The sequence below is a fragment of the Sebastes umbrosus genome, chromosome 9 (assembly GCF_015220745.1).
Source record: "Sebastes umbrosus isolate fSebUmb1 chromosome 9, fSebUmb1.pri, whole genome shotgun sequence".
NCBI lineage: Eukaryota > Metazoa > Chordata > Actinopteri > Perciformes > Sebastidae > Sebastes > Sebastes umbrosus.
Window position 1 is genome coordinate 25,183,424 of NC_051277.1, and position 18,036 is coordinate 25,201,459.

The 18,036-nt window shown below is 44.8% G+C and overlaps 1 protein-coding gene across 2 annotated transcripts; it reads right to left on the minus strand.

Moving 5' to 3' along the window:
- Positions 1–1,185: 1,185 nt before the first annotated feature.
- LOC119494633 (androgen receptor-like) lies at positions 1,186–15,609 on the minus strand. Of its 2 annotated transcripts, none has more exons than XM_037780651.1 (9): positions 14,524–15,609; positions 12,461–12,597; positions 12,059–12,175; positions 11,585–11,662; positions 11,219–11,425; positions 7,162–7,306; positions 5,331–5,461; positions 5,022–5,173; positions 1,186–2,413 (listed from the first exon to the last, which is right to left on the minus strand). In XM_037780651.1, the coding sequence occupies exons 1-9, from the start codon at positions 15,378–15,380 to the stop codon at positions 2,249–2,251; spliced, it is 1,989 nt and encodes a 662-aa protein (XP_037636579.1). In that variant the 5' UTR covers positions 15,381–15,609; the 3' UTR covers positions 1,186–2,248. The 2 variants fall into 2 exon arrangements, with proteins under 2 accessions (XP_037636579.1, XP_037636578.1); XM_037780650.1 differs by having other exon boundaries at positions 11,219–11,428; positions 14,524–15,380.
- Between the last annotated feature and the right edge of the window lie 2,427 nt (positions 15,610–18,036).

The window sequence follows — 18,036 nt, forward strand, 5'->3', positions numbered from 1 at the left end:
CATGTTCTGGATTCCTGCTGTGATCTATTTACCTGGCTGGGTTGGAGGCTGGGATAATCCTGAGGGTGTGTAATGCAGTGGCAGAAAAGACTTGTCTGTCTGTGATGTTTTCTAAAAGCCTGTCTGTCCACTTGACTGCATATCAGACTGAAATGAATCTATCAGACAGAGAAACATTTGTATTCAGTGGCAGACGCAGGCTGATTGAGGGGCAGGGGGCGAAAAGAAATATAAAGGGCACCAGCTGCATGTGGTGGGGCACATTTTCTCCATTTAAGGGCACCCATTAGTGTGCTGCATCTTGTTTTCTCCACTGGAAGGGCATCATAGAGGACAATTTATCGTGTTTTCTCTACTGGAAGGGCACCCTAGAGGGCACTTTAATGTGTTTTCTCTACTGGAAGGGCACCCTAGAGGGCACTTTATTGTGTTTTCTCTACTGAAAGGGCACCCTATAGGGCACTTTATTGTGTTTTCTCTACTGGAAGGGCACCCTAGAGGGCATTTTTCGTTTTTGTCTCTACTGGAAGGGCACTTTATTGTGTTTTCTCTACTGGAAGGGCACCCTAGAGGGCACTTTATCATGTTTTCTCCACTGGAAGGGCACCCTAGAGGGCACTTTATTGTGTTTTCTCTACTGGAAAGGCACCCTAGAGGGCACTTTTTCGTTTTTTTCTCTACTGGAAGGGCACTTTATTGTGTTTTCTCTACTGGAAGGGCACCCTAGAGGGCACTTTATCATGTTTTCTCCACTGGAAGGGCACCCTAGACGGCACTTTATTGTGTTTTCTCTAATGGAAGGGCACCCTAAGGCACTTAATCACGTTTTCTCTACTGGAAGGGCACCCTAGAGGGCACTTTATCATGTTTTCTCCACTGGAAGGGCATACTAGAAGTCATTTTATTGTGTTTTCTCTACTGGAAGGGCAACCTAGAAGAAGGCACTTCATCACGTTTTCTCTACTGGAAGGGCACCCTAGAAGAAGGCACTTCATTACGTTTTCTCTAATGGAAGGGCACCCTAAAAGGCACTTTTGCAGCGTTTCTTTCAAACATGCCCCCCCCCCCCCCCCCAGTCCACCATTAGCATGCACTCAAAAGAGACCTCACTTTAAGAGATTTGTGCTGTTATGCAACCGCGTGCATTTCTTTCAACTCTGCCGTCATCATTAACGAGATACACACTCATGCTTCAGTTTTTTTTATTACATGTTAAGCTGTTAAGTGTGGCAACAAATGAGCAGATTCTCGACTGAACCGTTTTAACATTTAGCAAAAATGCCAGAAGCTACAATGAATACATGATGATACACAACAAAGCACTTGCAAAGAACACTTTTTACGAAACTGTAGAAAAGTAACAACAATATGAAATGTCCATTCTGGAAAAAATTGTACTTGAATAATGTTTGACATTCAAAAACAAGCAAACAAGAAAAAAAGGTCTCCCATAGTTAGCTGAATAATGAGTCATTTGAGTATTTTGTCCAATTATTTTCTTCAGTGTGATCTTTTGATATCACAAAATTCATAAATATACATTTTAAATTTTCATTGTTGCAGTCACTCACAGTTTAAAAGTGTATTTGTTTTGTCGACACCTAAAACTATTAGTCGACTATTATTTCTATGGATTAGAACAGCTTTCAAGAATTGTTCTTATATTCAGGCGAGACAGCTTTGCTTCTTAGCATGCATGCCGCAACCAGTTTATTAACTGTCAATCAACTTTGTTCATCTCAGGTGCACACAATAACATTCATTGTTTAAAAAGCTAATAGTGCAAATGTCATACCACTGCACACAGACAAGCTATGGTGATGGGAACTCGGCAAACATGTTTTTCTCACTACCGTCTTTCCTCCTGAAATAAAATATTGCCTGCTGTCAGTTATGCACGAAGAAGTCTACATGCCAGACGGTCGGCCTTTTCGTGAGCCCGTGTGGAGGAATGCATGCTAAAAACGTGTTTTAAATCAGCTCCAGAAAACATTTGTTGTGTGTGATACAGATAACAGGCAGTAAGAAGAAAAGAGTAAATGCAATTAGATTGGAAGAATGTGCCTTCTTAGGTTCAATGTGCTCCACTGTCACCCTGTAGGTAAAAAAAAAGGAGCTTATACTTCTTTCACCTCATGAAATCATAAAGCTTCTCTAGCTGTTTTCAGCTTTCCCAGAAATGGTCGCAGGACTGGGTGCCAGATTTAAAGTGACATACATGTATAGGACAATCACCCGAGACTTCTTTCTAGTCTGTGTTGTGGAAAAGGATGGGCTTGACCATGCCCGAGAGGATCTTGGGCACATGGACGCTCACAATCTCTGAGATCATCTCCGGGAAGTTGACACTCGTCTGGAGGGACTGAGCTTGGATGAACAGATCATAGGTGAACTGGTGTAACTTCCTCACAATCTGAGAATAAAAGAAAGAGGTTATTAGCGACAAAGATGTAACGCGTCAATGTGTACAGCATTGAAAAAAGAACAAAGCCAGCAGATAAAAGAGGAAACGACAAATGACATTGAAGCCTGTCTTTTGACATGAGCTTTAAGAGGTGATTTAAGAAGATGACACTCATTGTGACGCTCTAAGCCCCGCAGGCAGGGTAAAGCCGAACGGGTCTGAACTGCAAAGTCTTGATCAACTCTGGTTTTCTGCCTAAAGGGCCCTGCCAGAGACGATCGCTGGCTGCCCTCCAGCTCATAAGGCATTAGAAGATCTGAGATGTGAGTGGGACACTGACAAAGCTGAGCCTTTAAGAGTAAATCCACAGTGAAAGACACAAGGCTCAAACTGCTGCAGCTCGGCTCTCTTTGGGAGGAAACTTTCCAGCCCATCTGGTCACGCCCCATCCACTGATGTCACCACTGTTTTTCTTCTTAGATCGTTCTTACCAATTAGTATTAAAAGTTCTAATAGTACTAAGGAGGAAAGCAGTCGATCGACGCCCTCTAGTGGTTGCATCCCTACTAAGAATATTAATTCATATCTCCATTCAAAAAAGTTTCACAAATGATTTCAAATCCGTCTAAGCATAGCTTCTAATCTAATCTAAGTTTTGTAAATAATAAATGTGTCTCAAAGCATGCTTTCTTTCAGATTTTACTGACTTGATTTATCTTGGCTACATCTGTGCATGAAGCAGAGAGATGGGCAAAATAAAGTAAAAATATATATACAGTACATGGGTGATAGAAATTAAACATTCATTGTGTTCCTTTAATTTGGTAATACATATATATTCACCACAAAACAGACGTGAGCTTTCAGTTTTAAAACCCAGTTAATTTTACTAGAGGTTTTGAGTGCAGTTTCAAATTATTGTTATTAATGCAATTATTATTTTTAAAAATCGAAAAGACAAATAATATACATACACGTGAACATAAATACGCACGTGTGTGTGTATGTATATATATACATATATATATATATATACATTCACATATGTATAATTATGTTCATTATTTTTCCTTTTTTAAATTAAAAATAATGTGTGTGTGTGTGTGTGTGTGTATGTATGTGTGTATATATATATATATATATATGTATATATATTTATACATATATAAATATATGTATGTATATATTTATATATGTATGTATATATTTATACATATATAAATATATGTATGTATATATTTATATATGTATGTAATACATACAATTACATACATACATGCATACATACACACACACACACACCTACAGTATATAAACTCACAGTCATATACTGTACATAAACACCTACATGGCTAGATACATGTTTTTTAAGGACGTTTTTTTTTTCTTCGTATAGCTGCTGTTCTCTTTGTGTGAAAGGTTTAGTGGTTGCACATTTAATACTTTACTACCCCTAAGCTAAAATCAAACGATTTATAAAAAATTAACATAATTAAATCACACTACCCTCTACTGGATATCAAATGATCAAATATAAATACTATTAAGAATAAAATTCTTTCAGGCTTAACTTGAGGCTTTTTAAGACACTTGACCATCAGACACACAAGTCTGTGAAGTGTTAATTGTCTCTAGAGATGGACAACTATCGGGAGTAAACTGGTGTGCCAGTAAAAACAGATGTGTAAATGATTTATATTCTCAATCTCAAAAGACAAAACCTAGTCAATTTTTAATTTGACTTTTATAGCTTTCATTTACTCTGGATTTTATTTGACAGATAAAACTCCTTCTCCAGAGTAATCGACACAGAGATCTCACCAGCACTCTGAGCAGTTTGTATACCGGTTAATACTCTTACAGTTTGCAGGTTTCAAATTTAACATTCATCGCCTGCAGGCTGAACAAATATTAAAACGGCTATTATTGTCCTTGTGGGTTCATGGTGCACCTCAGCCCGTTTGCATCTGCAGATCTGATCTGCAGATCTGATCTGCTGCTATGTTTCCTACTGATACAGTATGTAGGTTAGACTGGAAGTGCAGTCTGCAGTTACTGGATGGTATTGGCTTAGACTAGATTGAGGTGCTTTGTATCAATGTGTGTCAATTCCTTATGGGGCATTAGTTATTCTTGATGTGGCAATGCAACCACCAGAGGGTGACTCATCATTTTCCCTCCTGATATGCAACCAATGGAGAGAAGCTATAACAGGAGTCATATGACCCTTTGGTATGTGTTGAACCTTAGTGGATGGCTGGGGATTTGTGCACAAACTGGAGGTGTAGCCCAGGTTGAGAAGGAAGTACTTTTGTCAGGATGATATTACAGTTGATCTGTAACTGAACTGCAATAGACTGCTGCTTAAATTTTAAATGTAATAGCTGATAGCCTCGATTAAAGTAATCCAGCCATGAAATGATCAACAAATCTTGACGTGACCTAGTTAGGGTAAACGTTAACAGTATTATTATAAGACAAATACAGTTTTTGTATACTCAACACTGTTTCCTGCTCAAGTAGTTCAGTGACACCAACTAAAATTAAGTTTATGTAATAGTTCACAAAGTCCCAGCATGGTGCGTTTCCATATATGAAGTTGTATTGTGTCTATTACCGACTGGAGGTAGTCCAGCAGCTGCGTGAGGTGAAACAGCCTCTGTGTACGGGTGGTCTCTCCGCAGTGGCTGGCCAAGCGGTCCAGCTCCTTGATGTAGGAGGTCCGCAGTTCATCAAAACAACGCTGGTTCTTCAGTCCCTCCACTGGCACTGTGACCACAAAGCCAGAACACAACAATAACTCTCACAGACATTATCCCGTCCCATCAATTCTCTGAAGTATGGCTGAACTCTATTATAGTCGTATTTCACTCGCTGAGTTGACATTCAACTTATTATTCACGGACTCGTTTCCCGGAGGACTCACTGATGCTGAAGAGGACCAGGGCCTTCATGCAGAGGAACTCCTCCTGAGTGACCTTCAGCGTGCAGAACCTCTGGGAGAGCACCTTCATCCTCACACAGTGTTCATACATACTGGACACCTGCATCCGTTGTCTGTGATGGGAGAGAAAAAAAAACAGCATGAGAGGGTGCGACATAAGGAGGAGCGAGACGGCAAGAGAGGGTCACAGGCAGAGCGAGATATAGAAAGGAGGAAGACAATTAATGGAGGCAGAGGAGGAAAAGACGAAGAAGCAGCAGAGGTGAGAAAAAATGAGTGAGGTGGATAATGGAAAAAAGAGAACGACAGAGAGGCAGAGAAAAATGAGGGTCAGCAACAAGGGCAGGCGTATCCATTACCATGCAGGTCAGCAGCAGCCCAATAGAGTGACAGAGGTCTAATGCAGAAGGAATGAGTGCTTCGCTAATGTCGCGCCAAACACCAGCCAAGTGAAGGCTGCTCTGAGGGGCCTTTGGCGCGCTTTGGCATTCTGAGCGACACTCTCCTTCAACACTGGAAACAATTTACTGATATGAGGTGGTTGAATTGTTGTTTATGTACATCGGTGATGTGCTTCACTCAAACCTGCAGTAGGCAGAATGTTTTTGGCATCATTGGGCAAACGTTCCATAATAACCTTTCAGCATATTGTAATTCAAGTCTTCTGAGAGATAACTAGACTTCTGCACCTCCTCATGGCTCTGTTCAAGCTTTAGAAAATCTAGACCGTAACGGGAGACTTTGGCCAATCATAGGTCATTTCAGAGAGAGAGCGTTCCTATTGGCTGTTCATTCACCAGAGGCAGCTGTCAATCACTTGCGAACTCTGATCAAACGGTCAAACTAGGCAGCGCTGATCAAATATGAATCAATATTCTGATACTGTAAAGCCTATTTATTTCCTCAAATCTTTTCAGACACATTTTGTATTGTACTGTTTAGCTGTAAAATGAGAAAGTGTGCTCCAGCTGGTGGGCGGTGCTTGGTTTTTCCTCAATTGACCTCAACATGGCGATCGGGTCACAAACTTTCTCATTTTACAGCTAAACAGTACACCACAGCTGCTCAGAGACGGCAAGGTGTACTCAAATTGGCTCTGATTGGTTGTTTTCCACCCTGTGAAATCTTGCAGATGCTGTTAGGACCAATGGAGGACACAGAGGCACATGTTTTTTTTCAGATTACCTGTCTCAAGCACTACTGTCAGGATATAGTTACCGTTTTATAAAGTAACTTTTTTTTTAATCATATTTGCTCCAATCTCGCCTACTGCTTTAAGTTTTTAAAAGTGCAAAGAAAAAACAAAAGACAGGAGTTGAGGTGTCAGAAACAATTTTTTTAAAGACTGGAGGAGGTTGCGGCACGAATCTAAACTTGTCAAAGTGGAAAAAAGAAACGACTCAATGTTCCAGCAGTTCTTAGGGACCGATGATAGTTTCGTGAAGATGAAACAGAATAAATCAACTGAGGTGATCCCTCTGCGGCCACGCGTATCAACCGCGAAGGAAATGGTAAAAGCGGAACTGACTTTGTTTACCGTCTCGCCTTAAAACGACGCCGTACATTGTGTGATTTTGAAATCTTCCTCTGAAGCTTGTGTTCTGCTGTGCTTTTTTCTTTCCGATCGCTGTGACAGGTGAAATCTCATGATATCACCGACACACCCAACGTCATGATGATTATTACGGCTGTTTAGGGCTCACATAAACTTTCTTTCTTTGATAAAGAGACTGCGCCAGGTATGACAAACTTTTATTTAATTCAAACACAACATTAGAACTCTCGTAAAGTGAGCGTTTTTTTCGTGACTTACTCGTTGAAGACCAGGTCTGGTGCAAAGTAGAGCATGGAGCTGTTAGTGAGTGTGTAGGACCTCCAGCCCAAAGCGAACACCATCACCCCCATCCATGACAGTTGAATCACTGACATCTGGTCATCCACGTGCATGTCACGGAAACCTGTTGAAAACAATCAAACATGATTAAATAACTTCACAGGTCGATTGTATGAATGTGAAGACGTCAGACTGATAACAACAGGGATATCACATTGCTGGCCTTTTTCAGCCTGCCGTTCTTGGCTTGAATATGAACATATCCCCCTCTAGTGGTTAATATATGAACAGGCTGGTTTACATGGGATTGGCTGCTCAAACTGGGGCAGTTTAACTGGCATAAAAGTCTGGCGAGGCCTGTTATCTAGTGAGGCCTTCAATGAAATCAGATATAAAATCAGACCCTCTCCGGGAACCATCACCTTAACGTGGTGGAGAGGTTTGCGTGTCCCTATGACCCTGAGGGCTGTGTTGTCTGGAGCCTCGTGCTCCTGGTAGGGTCTCCCATGGCAAATTGGTCTCAGGTGAGGGGCCGGACTAAGAATGGTTCACAAAAACCCAATGACGACACGAGGCAGAGGAGGAGTTACCCGGCCCGGAGGAAGCCCGGGGCCCACGTCTGGAGCCAGGCCCAGACGGAGGGCCCGTCAGCGAGCGCCTGGTGGCCGGGCTTGCCACGGAGCCCGGCCGGGGATACCCCGAAGAAGCAAAGTGGCCCCCCCCTCCTCTCCATCCTGTGGGCTCACCACCTGCGGGAAGAACCGCTTGGGTCGGGTGCGCTGTCACACGGGTGGCAGTGAAGGCCAGGGACCTCGACGGACTGGACCCGGGCGGCAGAGGCTGGCTCTGGGGACGTGGAACGTCACCTCTCTGTGGGGGAAGGAGCCGGAGCTTGTGCGGGAGGTGGAGCGCTATCAGTTGGATCTGGTAGGGCTCACCTCTACGCACAGCCTCGGTTCTGGAACCGTACTCTTGGATAGGGGTTGGACTCTATTCTTCTCTGGAGTTGCCCATGGTGTGAGGCGCCGGGCGGGTGTGGGGATACTCACAAATCCCCGGCTGAGTGCCGCTATGTTGGAGTTTACCCCGGTGGACGAGAGGGTCGCCTCCCTACGCCTTCGGGTTATGGAGAGGAAAACTCTGACTGTTGTTTGTGCGTATGCACCAAACAGCAGTTCGGAGTATTCGGCCTTCTTGGAGACCCTGAATGGAGTCCTGTATGGGGCTCCAGTAGGGGACTCCATAGTTCTGCTGGGAGACTTCAACGCGCACGTGGGCAACGATGGAGACACCTGGAGTGGCGTGATTGGGAGGAACGGCCTCCCTGATCTAAACCCGAGTGGTCGTTTGTTATTGGACTTCTGTGCTAGTCATGGACTGTCCATAACGAACACCATGTTCGAACATAAGGATGCTCATAAGTGTACGTGGTACCAGAGCACCCTAGGCCGAAGGTCGATGATCGATTTTGTAATCGTATCGTCTGATATGAGGCCGCATGTTTTGGACACTCGGGTGAAGAGAGGGGCGGAGCTGTCAACTGATCACCATCTGGTGGTGAGTTGGGTCAGAGGGTGGGGGAAGACTCTGGACAGACCTGGTAAGCCCAAACGCATAGTGAGGGTGAACTGGGAACGTCTGGAGGAGGCCCCTGTCCGAGAGATCTTCAACTCCCACCTCCGGCGGAGCTTTTCTGGCATCCCTGTGGAGGTTGGGGGCATTGAACCCGAGTGGGCGATGTTCAAAGCTTCCATTGCTGAAGCTGCGGCGGTGAGCTGTGGTTTTAAGGTCTTAGGTGCCTCAAGGGGCGGCAACCCTCGAACACCGTGGTGGACACCGGTGGTCAGGGAAGCCGTCCGACTGAAGAAGGAGGCCTTCCGGGATATGTTATCTCGGAGGTCTCCGGAGGCAGTTGCAGGGTACCGACGGGCCCGAAGAGCAGCAGCCACTGCCGTGACGGAGGCAAAGCAGCGGGTGTGGGAGGAGTTCGGAGCAGCCATGGAGAAGGACTTTCGGTCGGCACCAAAGTGCTTCTGGAAAACCATCCGGCACCTCAGGAGGGGGAAACGGGGAACCATCCAAGCTGTGTACAGTAAGGATGGGACACTGTTGACCTCAACTGAGGAGGTAATCGGGCGGTGGAAGGAGCATTTTGAGGAACTTCTGAATCCGACCAATACGCCCTCTATGGTAGAGGCAGAGCTGGAAGTTGATGGGGGACCATCATCAATTACCCTGGTGGAAGTCACTGAGGTAGTCAAACAACTCCACAGTGGCAAAGCCCCGGGGATTGATGAGATCCGCCCAGAAATGCTGAAGGCTCTGGGTGGGGAGGGGCTGTCTTGGATGACACGTCTCTTCAACACCGCGTGGAAGTCGGTGACAGTGCCTAAGGAGTGGCAGACCGGGGTGGTGGTTCCCCTTTTCAAAAAGGGGGACCAGAGAGTGTGTGCCAATTACAGGGGTATCACACTGCTCAGCCTCCCTGGTAAAGTCTATTCTAAGGTGCTGGAAAGGAGGGTTCGGCCAATAGTCGAACCTCAGATCGAAGAGGAACAATGCGGATTCCGTCCTGGCCGTGGAACAACGGACCAGCTCTTCACTCTCGCAAGGATCCTGGAGGGGGCCTGGGAGTATGCCCATCCAGTCTACATGTGTTTTGTGGACTTGGAGAAGGCATATGACCGGGTCCCCCGGGAGATACTGTGGGGGGTGCTGCGGGAGTATGGGGTGAGGTGGGCACTTCTCAGGGCCATCCAATCCCTGTACGCCCAAAGCGAGAGCTGTGTTCGGATCCTCGGCAGTAAGTCGGACTCGTTTCCGGTGGGGGTTGGCCTCCGCCAGGGCTGCGCTTTGTCACCAATCCTGTTCGTGATATTCATGGACAGGATATCGAGGCGTAGTCGGGGGGAGGAGGGTTTGCAGTTCGGTGTGCTGAGGATCACATCGCTGCTTTTTGCAGATGATGTGGTCCTGTTGGCATCATCGGTCTGCGACCTCCAGCACTCACTGGATCGGTTCGCAGCCGAGTGTGACGCAGTCGGGATGAGAATCAGCACCTCTAAATCTGAGGCCATGGTTCTCAGCAGGAAACCGATGGATTGCCTACTCCGGGTAGGGAATGAGTCCTTACCCCAAGTGAAGGAGTTTAAGTATCTCGGGGTCTTGTTCGCGAGTGAGGGGACGATGGAACGTGAGATTGGTCGGAGAATCGGAGCAGCAGGGGCGGTATTGCATTCGCTTTACCGCACCGTTGTGACGAAAAGAGAGCTGAGCCGGAAGGCAAAGCTCTCGATCTACCGTTCAATCTTCGTTCCTACTCTCACCTATGGTCATGAGGGTTGGGTCATGACCGAAAGAACGAGGTCACGGGTGCAAGCGGCCGAAATGGGTTTCCTCAGGAGGGTGGCTGGCGTCTCCCTTAGAGATAGGGTAAGAAGCTCAGTCATCCGTGAGGGACTCGGAGTAGAGTCCTTGCTCCTTTGCGTCGAAAGGAGCCAGTTGAGGTGGTTCGGGCATCTAGCACGGATGCCTCCTGGGCGCCTCCCTTGGGAGGTGTTCCAGGCACGACCAGCTGGGAGGAGACCACGGGGAAGACCCAGGACTAGGTGGAGAGATTATATCTCTACTCTGGCCTGGGAACGCCTCGGGATCCCCCAGTCAGAGCTGGTTAATGTGGCCCGGGAAAGGGAAGTTTGGGGTCCCCTGCTGGAGCTGTTGCCCCCGCGACCCGATCCCGGATAAGCGGTTGAAGATGGATGGATGGATAAAATCAGACTTTAGACTCTTCCCGGGGGTTTAGAGCTCGTCTAAAGGACAGTGAACTCTGCTACACTAAGAAGTGACTGATTCGCCTCTTAGCGTTATTCAGTCTCTATCTCAACATGACATGTCTGACTTTGTAGTGTTTTGCTTGGCATAACAATACGTCTGGTTTGTCAGGCAATGTACCGAAGATGAAACAACTAATTCGGTACGCGCAGCCTTTGGCGGAAACGCCTCCGTGTAGCATGCACTTTGGCCCTGACTAGTTTACCTGGGATGACCTTGGCCCAGCGCACCACGGTTACCAGCTGTCTTTCCCCCAGCTCGTTGAGGCTGGTGAGCAAGGACGTGGGGGTGTCTGGCTGCGCGTGGTCGTGCCCGGCATTGACCACAGCCGGCTCGATGGCCTGCAGGATGCTGAGCAAGGAGAGGCAGGAGCGCAGGGTCGGGGGGATGCCCAGAGCCAGGGCCTGCGACGCTGCTTAAGATGTACAGACAGACCAGGAGAATAGTATAAAAAGAAAAAATTGTTATGCAAAACTATGTTCAGTATTGATACTTGAGCTTATGTGACACTAATCCTCACTTGGAGCCCAGGTAACTGCACTTCCAGGCTCCAAGATAACATCTCTCTTACCGGCCCTTTCTCCTCTTTCTCCAGGCCCTAGCTCCTCCTCGCCGTTCCTTGTCTGTCCGGCTCCCTTCAGCCTGCGACCTAGAATCCACCACGGACAAAAGGAGATAAGAAGTTTCCACTGCAAGTTGTTGTGTCTGATTGTCGGATTTATTACACAATAGATAGCTGTAAAAATCAAGAAAAAATCTGGGAAGGAATAATATTTATGGGGCTAATACTTAAATGGCTACCAGCCAATGCGGCTCCTTATCACAACCATGTGGCAAGGTTCTCCATCACTGGCCACTGGCCAATAAAATGCTCTTTTGGCCTTCGCTGACATGCATTAGTTACACTGTAATTAAGCTGGGACATTTGATTAGTAAGTTCTGATCCAATACATGTAAGGTATCCAACCACCCTGACAACATTTTCCAAATACACACAACACACACTTTTCCTTTTCTCAGCCTCCTCTCCTCTTTAGTCGCTCACCTTTGAGGCTCATTCCCGACATGAAGCATCTCTTTAAGCGGCAAGAGGCGCAGTTCTTCCTCCTCAGCTTGTCGATGGTGCAGTCGTTCCGGCTGGCACACAGGTGGTTCTGCTTACCTGGTGGTACAGAAAAGCGCCAGTGGGGGTTTGAGGGAGCGAGTGCAACAATGCCTCGGCTTCCACTCATAGCAGAGATATGTGGGTGTTTACCGATAACAAGTAACTCGCCCTCATAATGTCAGGTCACTGTGCCCTGCTTGCATGAACGAACCAAGGAGTGGGCGTAAGAAATTAAATCAGCAGGCAAGTAATCGTACGTGTGTGTGTGTGTGTGTGTGTGTGTGTGTGTGTGTGTGTGTGTGTGTGCGTGCACTCGCATGTGTTTGTGTGCATCACACCCACCTGCAGCGGCCCTCTTAAAGAAGACTTTGCAGCTGCCACAGGTGACGGCTCCGTAGTGGCAACCTGAAGCGTCGTCTGCGCACACCTGACACACTCTCCTGTCTGACAGGTACACACCTGGAAACAACTCCTCATGCCTGGACACACACATACAAATATACATGAAAAATGCTGTTTTTCAAAAGGATTCAAAAGCGGGCACTACATTTTTGGAAAAGTCAGACAGTCAAAGAGGCGTATTAACATCAGACTTCAGGTCACTATGCCCTCACAGAGTGTTAGGCAGCCTGTTATGACATTAGGGGCACTAATTCCTTAAATCTAATCCATTTATAATAGGAGATTTCCCTCTTCCATGATTGACTATACAACAACAAGTGAAGTCATCTAAAAAGACAAGCACACCTGTGATTAAAGAACTGTAGTCTTTTTAAGCGGCAGTAGGCAGAATATTTTTGGCATCATTGGGCAAACATTCAGAAATAACCTTTCAGCATATTGTAATTCAAGTGTTCTGAGAGAAAGCTAGACTTCTGCACCTCCTCATGGCTCTGTTTTCAGGCTTTAGAAAGGATTTCAGGATTTAATAAATCTAGCACATGATGGGAGACTTCAGCCAATCAAAGGTCATTTCAGAGAGAGAGCTTTCCTATTGGCTGTTCATTCAACGGAGGCAGCTGTCAATCACTCACAAACTCCGATCAAACGGTCAAACTAGGCAGCGCTGATCGAATATGAATCAATATTCTGTTACTGTAATGCCTATTTCTCTCCTCAAATGTTTTCATAAACATCTTGTAGTGTACAGTTTAGCTGTAAAATGAGAAAGTTTGCTCCGGCTGGTGGGCGGTGCTTTGTATTTCCTCAACTGATCTCAACATGGCTGCTGGATCACAAACTTTCTCATTTTACAGTTAAACAGTACACTACAAGATGTTTCTGAAAACATCTGAGGCGAGAAATAGGCATTACAGTAACAGAATATTGATTCATATTTGATCAGTGCTGCCTAGTTTGACCATTTGATCAGAGTTTGCGAGTGATTGACAGCTGCTCAGAGACAGCAAGGCTCCAGCTTGGCTCTGATTGGTTGTTTAATCTTGCAGATGCCATGAGAAGCACCTAAGGACACAAAGGCACATGATTTTCTTTTTCAGATTACCTGTCTCATGCACTACTGTCAGGATGTAGTGACCGTTTTATAAAAATAACTTTTTTTTAAATCATATTTGCTCCCATTCCTACCCACTGTTGCTTTAAGACATTACTAAGAAATCAACAAGTGGAAACAGGACATTGTCTTCCATTCCGAATGAGCACAGAATCAGTAACAGGTGCTGTATCTCTTGTTTATAGCGACAGTGATATAAAAGTGGTATTTTTTTGGCATAGTTAGTCACAGCACAGATCAGCTCTGGAAAGTTAAGCATAGGGTGAACTTTGAGTCAGTCTGGCTGCATGGTGAAACAGGACTTGGCCAAGGCCGAGGAGAGCACATGGGGCTGTTGGAGCACAAATAATGTAATGCTGATACACAGCTGCCTCTGCTGAACTACAGTGTATCAATATAAGGCATCACAAATCAGAATAATCATGTTAACTGTATTTGATTTATTTGTGCTGCCTGGTGGCAAGTGCAATAATCCTCTGCAGCCCTCTGTAGAAATATATCAAGAAATAAAAAGAACAGAAGGGGCAGTGCAATTTAAAGTAATAAAATGGATTTAATAAAGCATCAAATTCATAAAATAAAAGGACCATATCAAACAATGCAACAGCCACTGTTTTTTTTTTTATTCTTATTTTATTCTAACGTTTTTATCTATTCTTTTGTTATTATACTGTTTAACTTGCACCAATAAAACCAAAGCAAATTCCTCGTTCACACCTCTTACACCTGGCAATAAACACCATCCTGGTCCTGGTTCTGATTCTGAAGAACAGATGTAAATCTTTAGTGGGAAATGAGTGGTAGGAAAAGAATGCAGCTCTTAACTTAACGACTTGATGCACAATGAAAAACCCAACTCAAGCAAATGATTACAAAATCTATTATTATTTACCTGAAAGTGCGATCAGCACAATCCACCCAGATTGAAGACTCAGTCTTGATATTGGACAAAGTGCTCTGCCCTTGAGGAATTGCACTTTGGTAACTTTCCATTTGGCCATACCCTTGTGCCATCATCGCTGGTCTCATGCCACCTTTGCCACCCTGCTGATCCCCGTTGCTGTACCACACACAGTGGCATTCATTCTGCCTGGATCCGAGAGAAGCTTTTCCACAATTACAGTATTTACACGACACATTATGTCCACCGGTGGTTCCGCCTCTCTCCATCTCCGGCTCGGATCGGCTGCTGTTGCTGTACGCGCGCCACACACCCGGCATCATATCTCTGGTGTATAGGTTGGGATTGTAGTCTAAAGAGTATGGTTTCAAAGGTGACAGCTCAGGCGCCTGCAGCTCCGCCACCGGGCTCATAATAAACATGTTGGACTCCTTGCCCATATATCTGGAGAGCTCTTGGCCACCACCGTGCGTCATGCTTTGCGCGCTGCTGTCCATTTCGTCCGATCTGAGCAGATCCATGCAGCTCACCTGCTGGATGCCGTGGCACACTTCTCCAAAGTCGTCCTCTGAGATCACATTTGGAGGCGCTTCTAACTCCGCAGCTGCCTGGGAACTGTTCGCCACAGCCGGGTCGAAGTGTGCGAACGCGCCGCTGGAGCTGGAGCTCTGGTTCTGCTGGTGGTGCATGGTGGTGTTGTTGTGTAGCGGTGGAGGAGACGCTGAATCCAAACCCAGAGACAGTGACACCGCCTCGCTGAACTTAGCAGCAGTAGTCGGGCGCGCACAGGTGTCGCTCATTGTGAAAGACGTTTCTTCCAAATCAGACGCGCTCAACTGAAAGGCCATATCTCTCCAAAGCGCGCGTCGTGACAGGTTTTGCACAAATAAAACACTCCACCCTCCTGTGAGACTTTGAGTCCTATGTCACTCGCGGGTATGAAATTCAGAGCAAGTCGACGACGTACGGTTGTTTGAGGAAAGGAAAGAGTCTGTCGGTCTGTTCTCCAATGAAGGACTGGCTATAACTTTTTTTTTTTTCCTTCAAAGTAGCCGTTCCATTGCCAGGAGCGCCAACAAAAACAAACACCACAAGTAACGGGTGCAACTTTGTAACTTGACTTTGTACTCTGGCATGTTGACAGATCTCGCGAGAACTTGATTGCCTGGATTAAATAATAAATCTCCACATTATGACAGGCAGCAGCGACGCACTCACTGATAAACTGCACATGCCTGTTTCTCGATATGATTAGCTGTGCTGCAGCAAACACAGACCATACCCATTTTAAATGACTGTAAATAACTTTAAGATATGTTGTTCTTATATATTGTTTCTTATTTTTTGGCTTTATTGCCATAATCCTATGTATTTATATGGTTCTTATTGTAACTTGTCCCTCCAACTGCCCCATGCCTTTAATATGTTTCCTTTGACTTAACTAATTATTGGTTGTCTGTTGTATGTATGGATGTATGGACTGGAAATGCTACAAATGAATTGCCCCCTTGGGGATATATAAAGTTGTCTGAACTGAACCGAACTGAACTGAACTGAAACAGCCTTAAGATTAAAACTTTGAAAATTCACAACAAATCAGCCGTACATGCTACAACTTTGCAACTTTCACCAAAATGTAGGACCAAGTGAGCAGAAAAATGTTCATATGCTTCAACCTGTGCAGGAATTATGAAGTCCCATCAGTGTTTTCCTAAAAAACTATAAAACGTATTAAATCTATCTCCTCCCACATTTTTTACTCAATTGACACCGAACTTGCTATTTAGCATCTTCAGACTGTCCTCCACAAACAATCAAGACAGATTTTTGAATTATCAAAAATTGAGCCCACAGTACATTAAAACATTTTAGTATAAACAGTAGTGTACACAGCTACTGCAAATTCTCCCTAAATAAAGCTCCAATGTTCATGAAAATAAATGACATAACTTTTGAGGTGACGGTAGATGCAGAGTTGTAAATTTCAGAATTTTATCTCAAAAACTTTATTTTTGACAGTATTTTGAATTCTATCCTCACGTGAACCATTGCAGTCAAAGGAAATCAAGCATTTTGAAATATCAGTTTGTCACGAATGGAGCAATCAATCTTTATTAAAACAAATTATTGACATCTATGTGTTGTCTGGATGAAGTACACAAAATCTGCCTTTCCATGCAACCCTGGCGATAAGTCAGTGAAGTGGTAGTTTCCCCCGGGCAGTAATCTCACCAAGATGGGGATTGCATTTGGTGTCTGAGGTTGTGAGTTGGAGACCTGATTGAGGCAGAACAAACATGCTAATGCCTTAAAGGATAAATAATGGATGGACTGTCCATTTGTCTTCCTCCTCTTCCTTTTTTCATTTTCCCCCTTCTTCTTCCTCCTCAAAATGCTCGGCCCCAACCCACAGCTGCGCAGTCACTATAATTATTTCTTATTTCAGTTCATTTTGGACTTGAACAAGCCTAACCTAACCTAAGTTAGGCTATTAAGGCTTGTTTGCGGTGGCCAACATCACAAAATATGGTAAATGTTAGATAAAAGGCCACAACTCGTCTTGCACAATCATTGACTTTTGAAAGACAACACGAGAGTGGAAAATGTATCTTTTTATACGGATGGTCAATGGAGGGTCTAATAAGCAGCAGTGATGGATGAGGCCGTCAGCAGCAAGAGATGGGTGAAGAGAAGCCTGCAGGAGAGACAGCTAGAGAAACCTAATAACAAAATCAATCCCATTTCTATTAACTTGGGCATATTTCCTTCTATTATGTAGCAACAACCCTGCTGAGTGGAGGCAGTGATATGGCAGAGATGCAGCAGTGCAGTTGGAGATTTTATGCAGAGAATGGGACTGCAATTTTTTAATTTTCTGTTTATTTATGTTGGATAGACAATCATCTACCTGAGGTTGATAATTGGTGATAATTATTTTTGATTACAGCTTTTGTACAGTTTGCCTCATTAGGCACAGTGATGACGCATCGTCATTCGTATGGACAAACAACGCACCGATTGTGTTTCTGTGTATTTTATTTCTGTGATAAAGAATAGAGGATTTCACATTTATGTGGAAGTTTCTTAAAGCAGCAGTAGGTAGAAATGGGGCAAATATGATTTTAAAAAGTTATTTTTATAAAACGGCCACTATATCCTGACAGTAGTGCATGAGACAGGTAATCTGAAGAGAATCGTGTGCCTCAGTGTCCTCCAGTGCTCCTAATGGCATCTGCAAGACGCATCTTTCACAGACCGGAGGAAAACATCCAGATTTTCTAAAGCCTGAAAACAGAGCCATGAGGAGGTGCAGAAGTCTAGTTTTCACTTCTCATCATATCATATCAACAGCAATTCACACTTGAATTACAATATGCTGAAAGATTATTATGGAATTTTTGCCCATTGATGCCCAAAACATTCTGCCCACTGCCGCTTTATTGTTATCGCTCTCTTTAATCACTACAAGTTTTCATTAGTTGGCATAGTTGCACATTGACAATA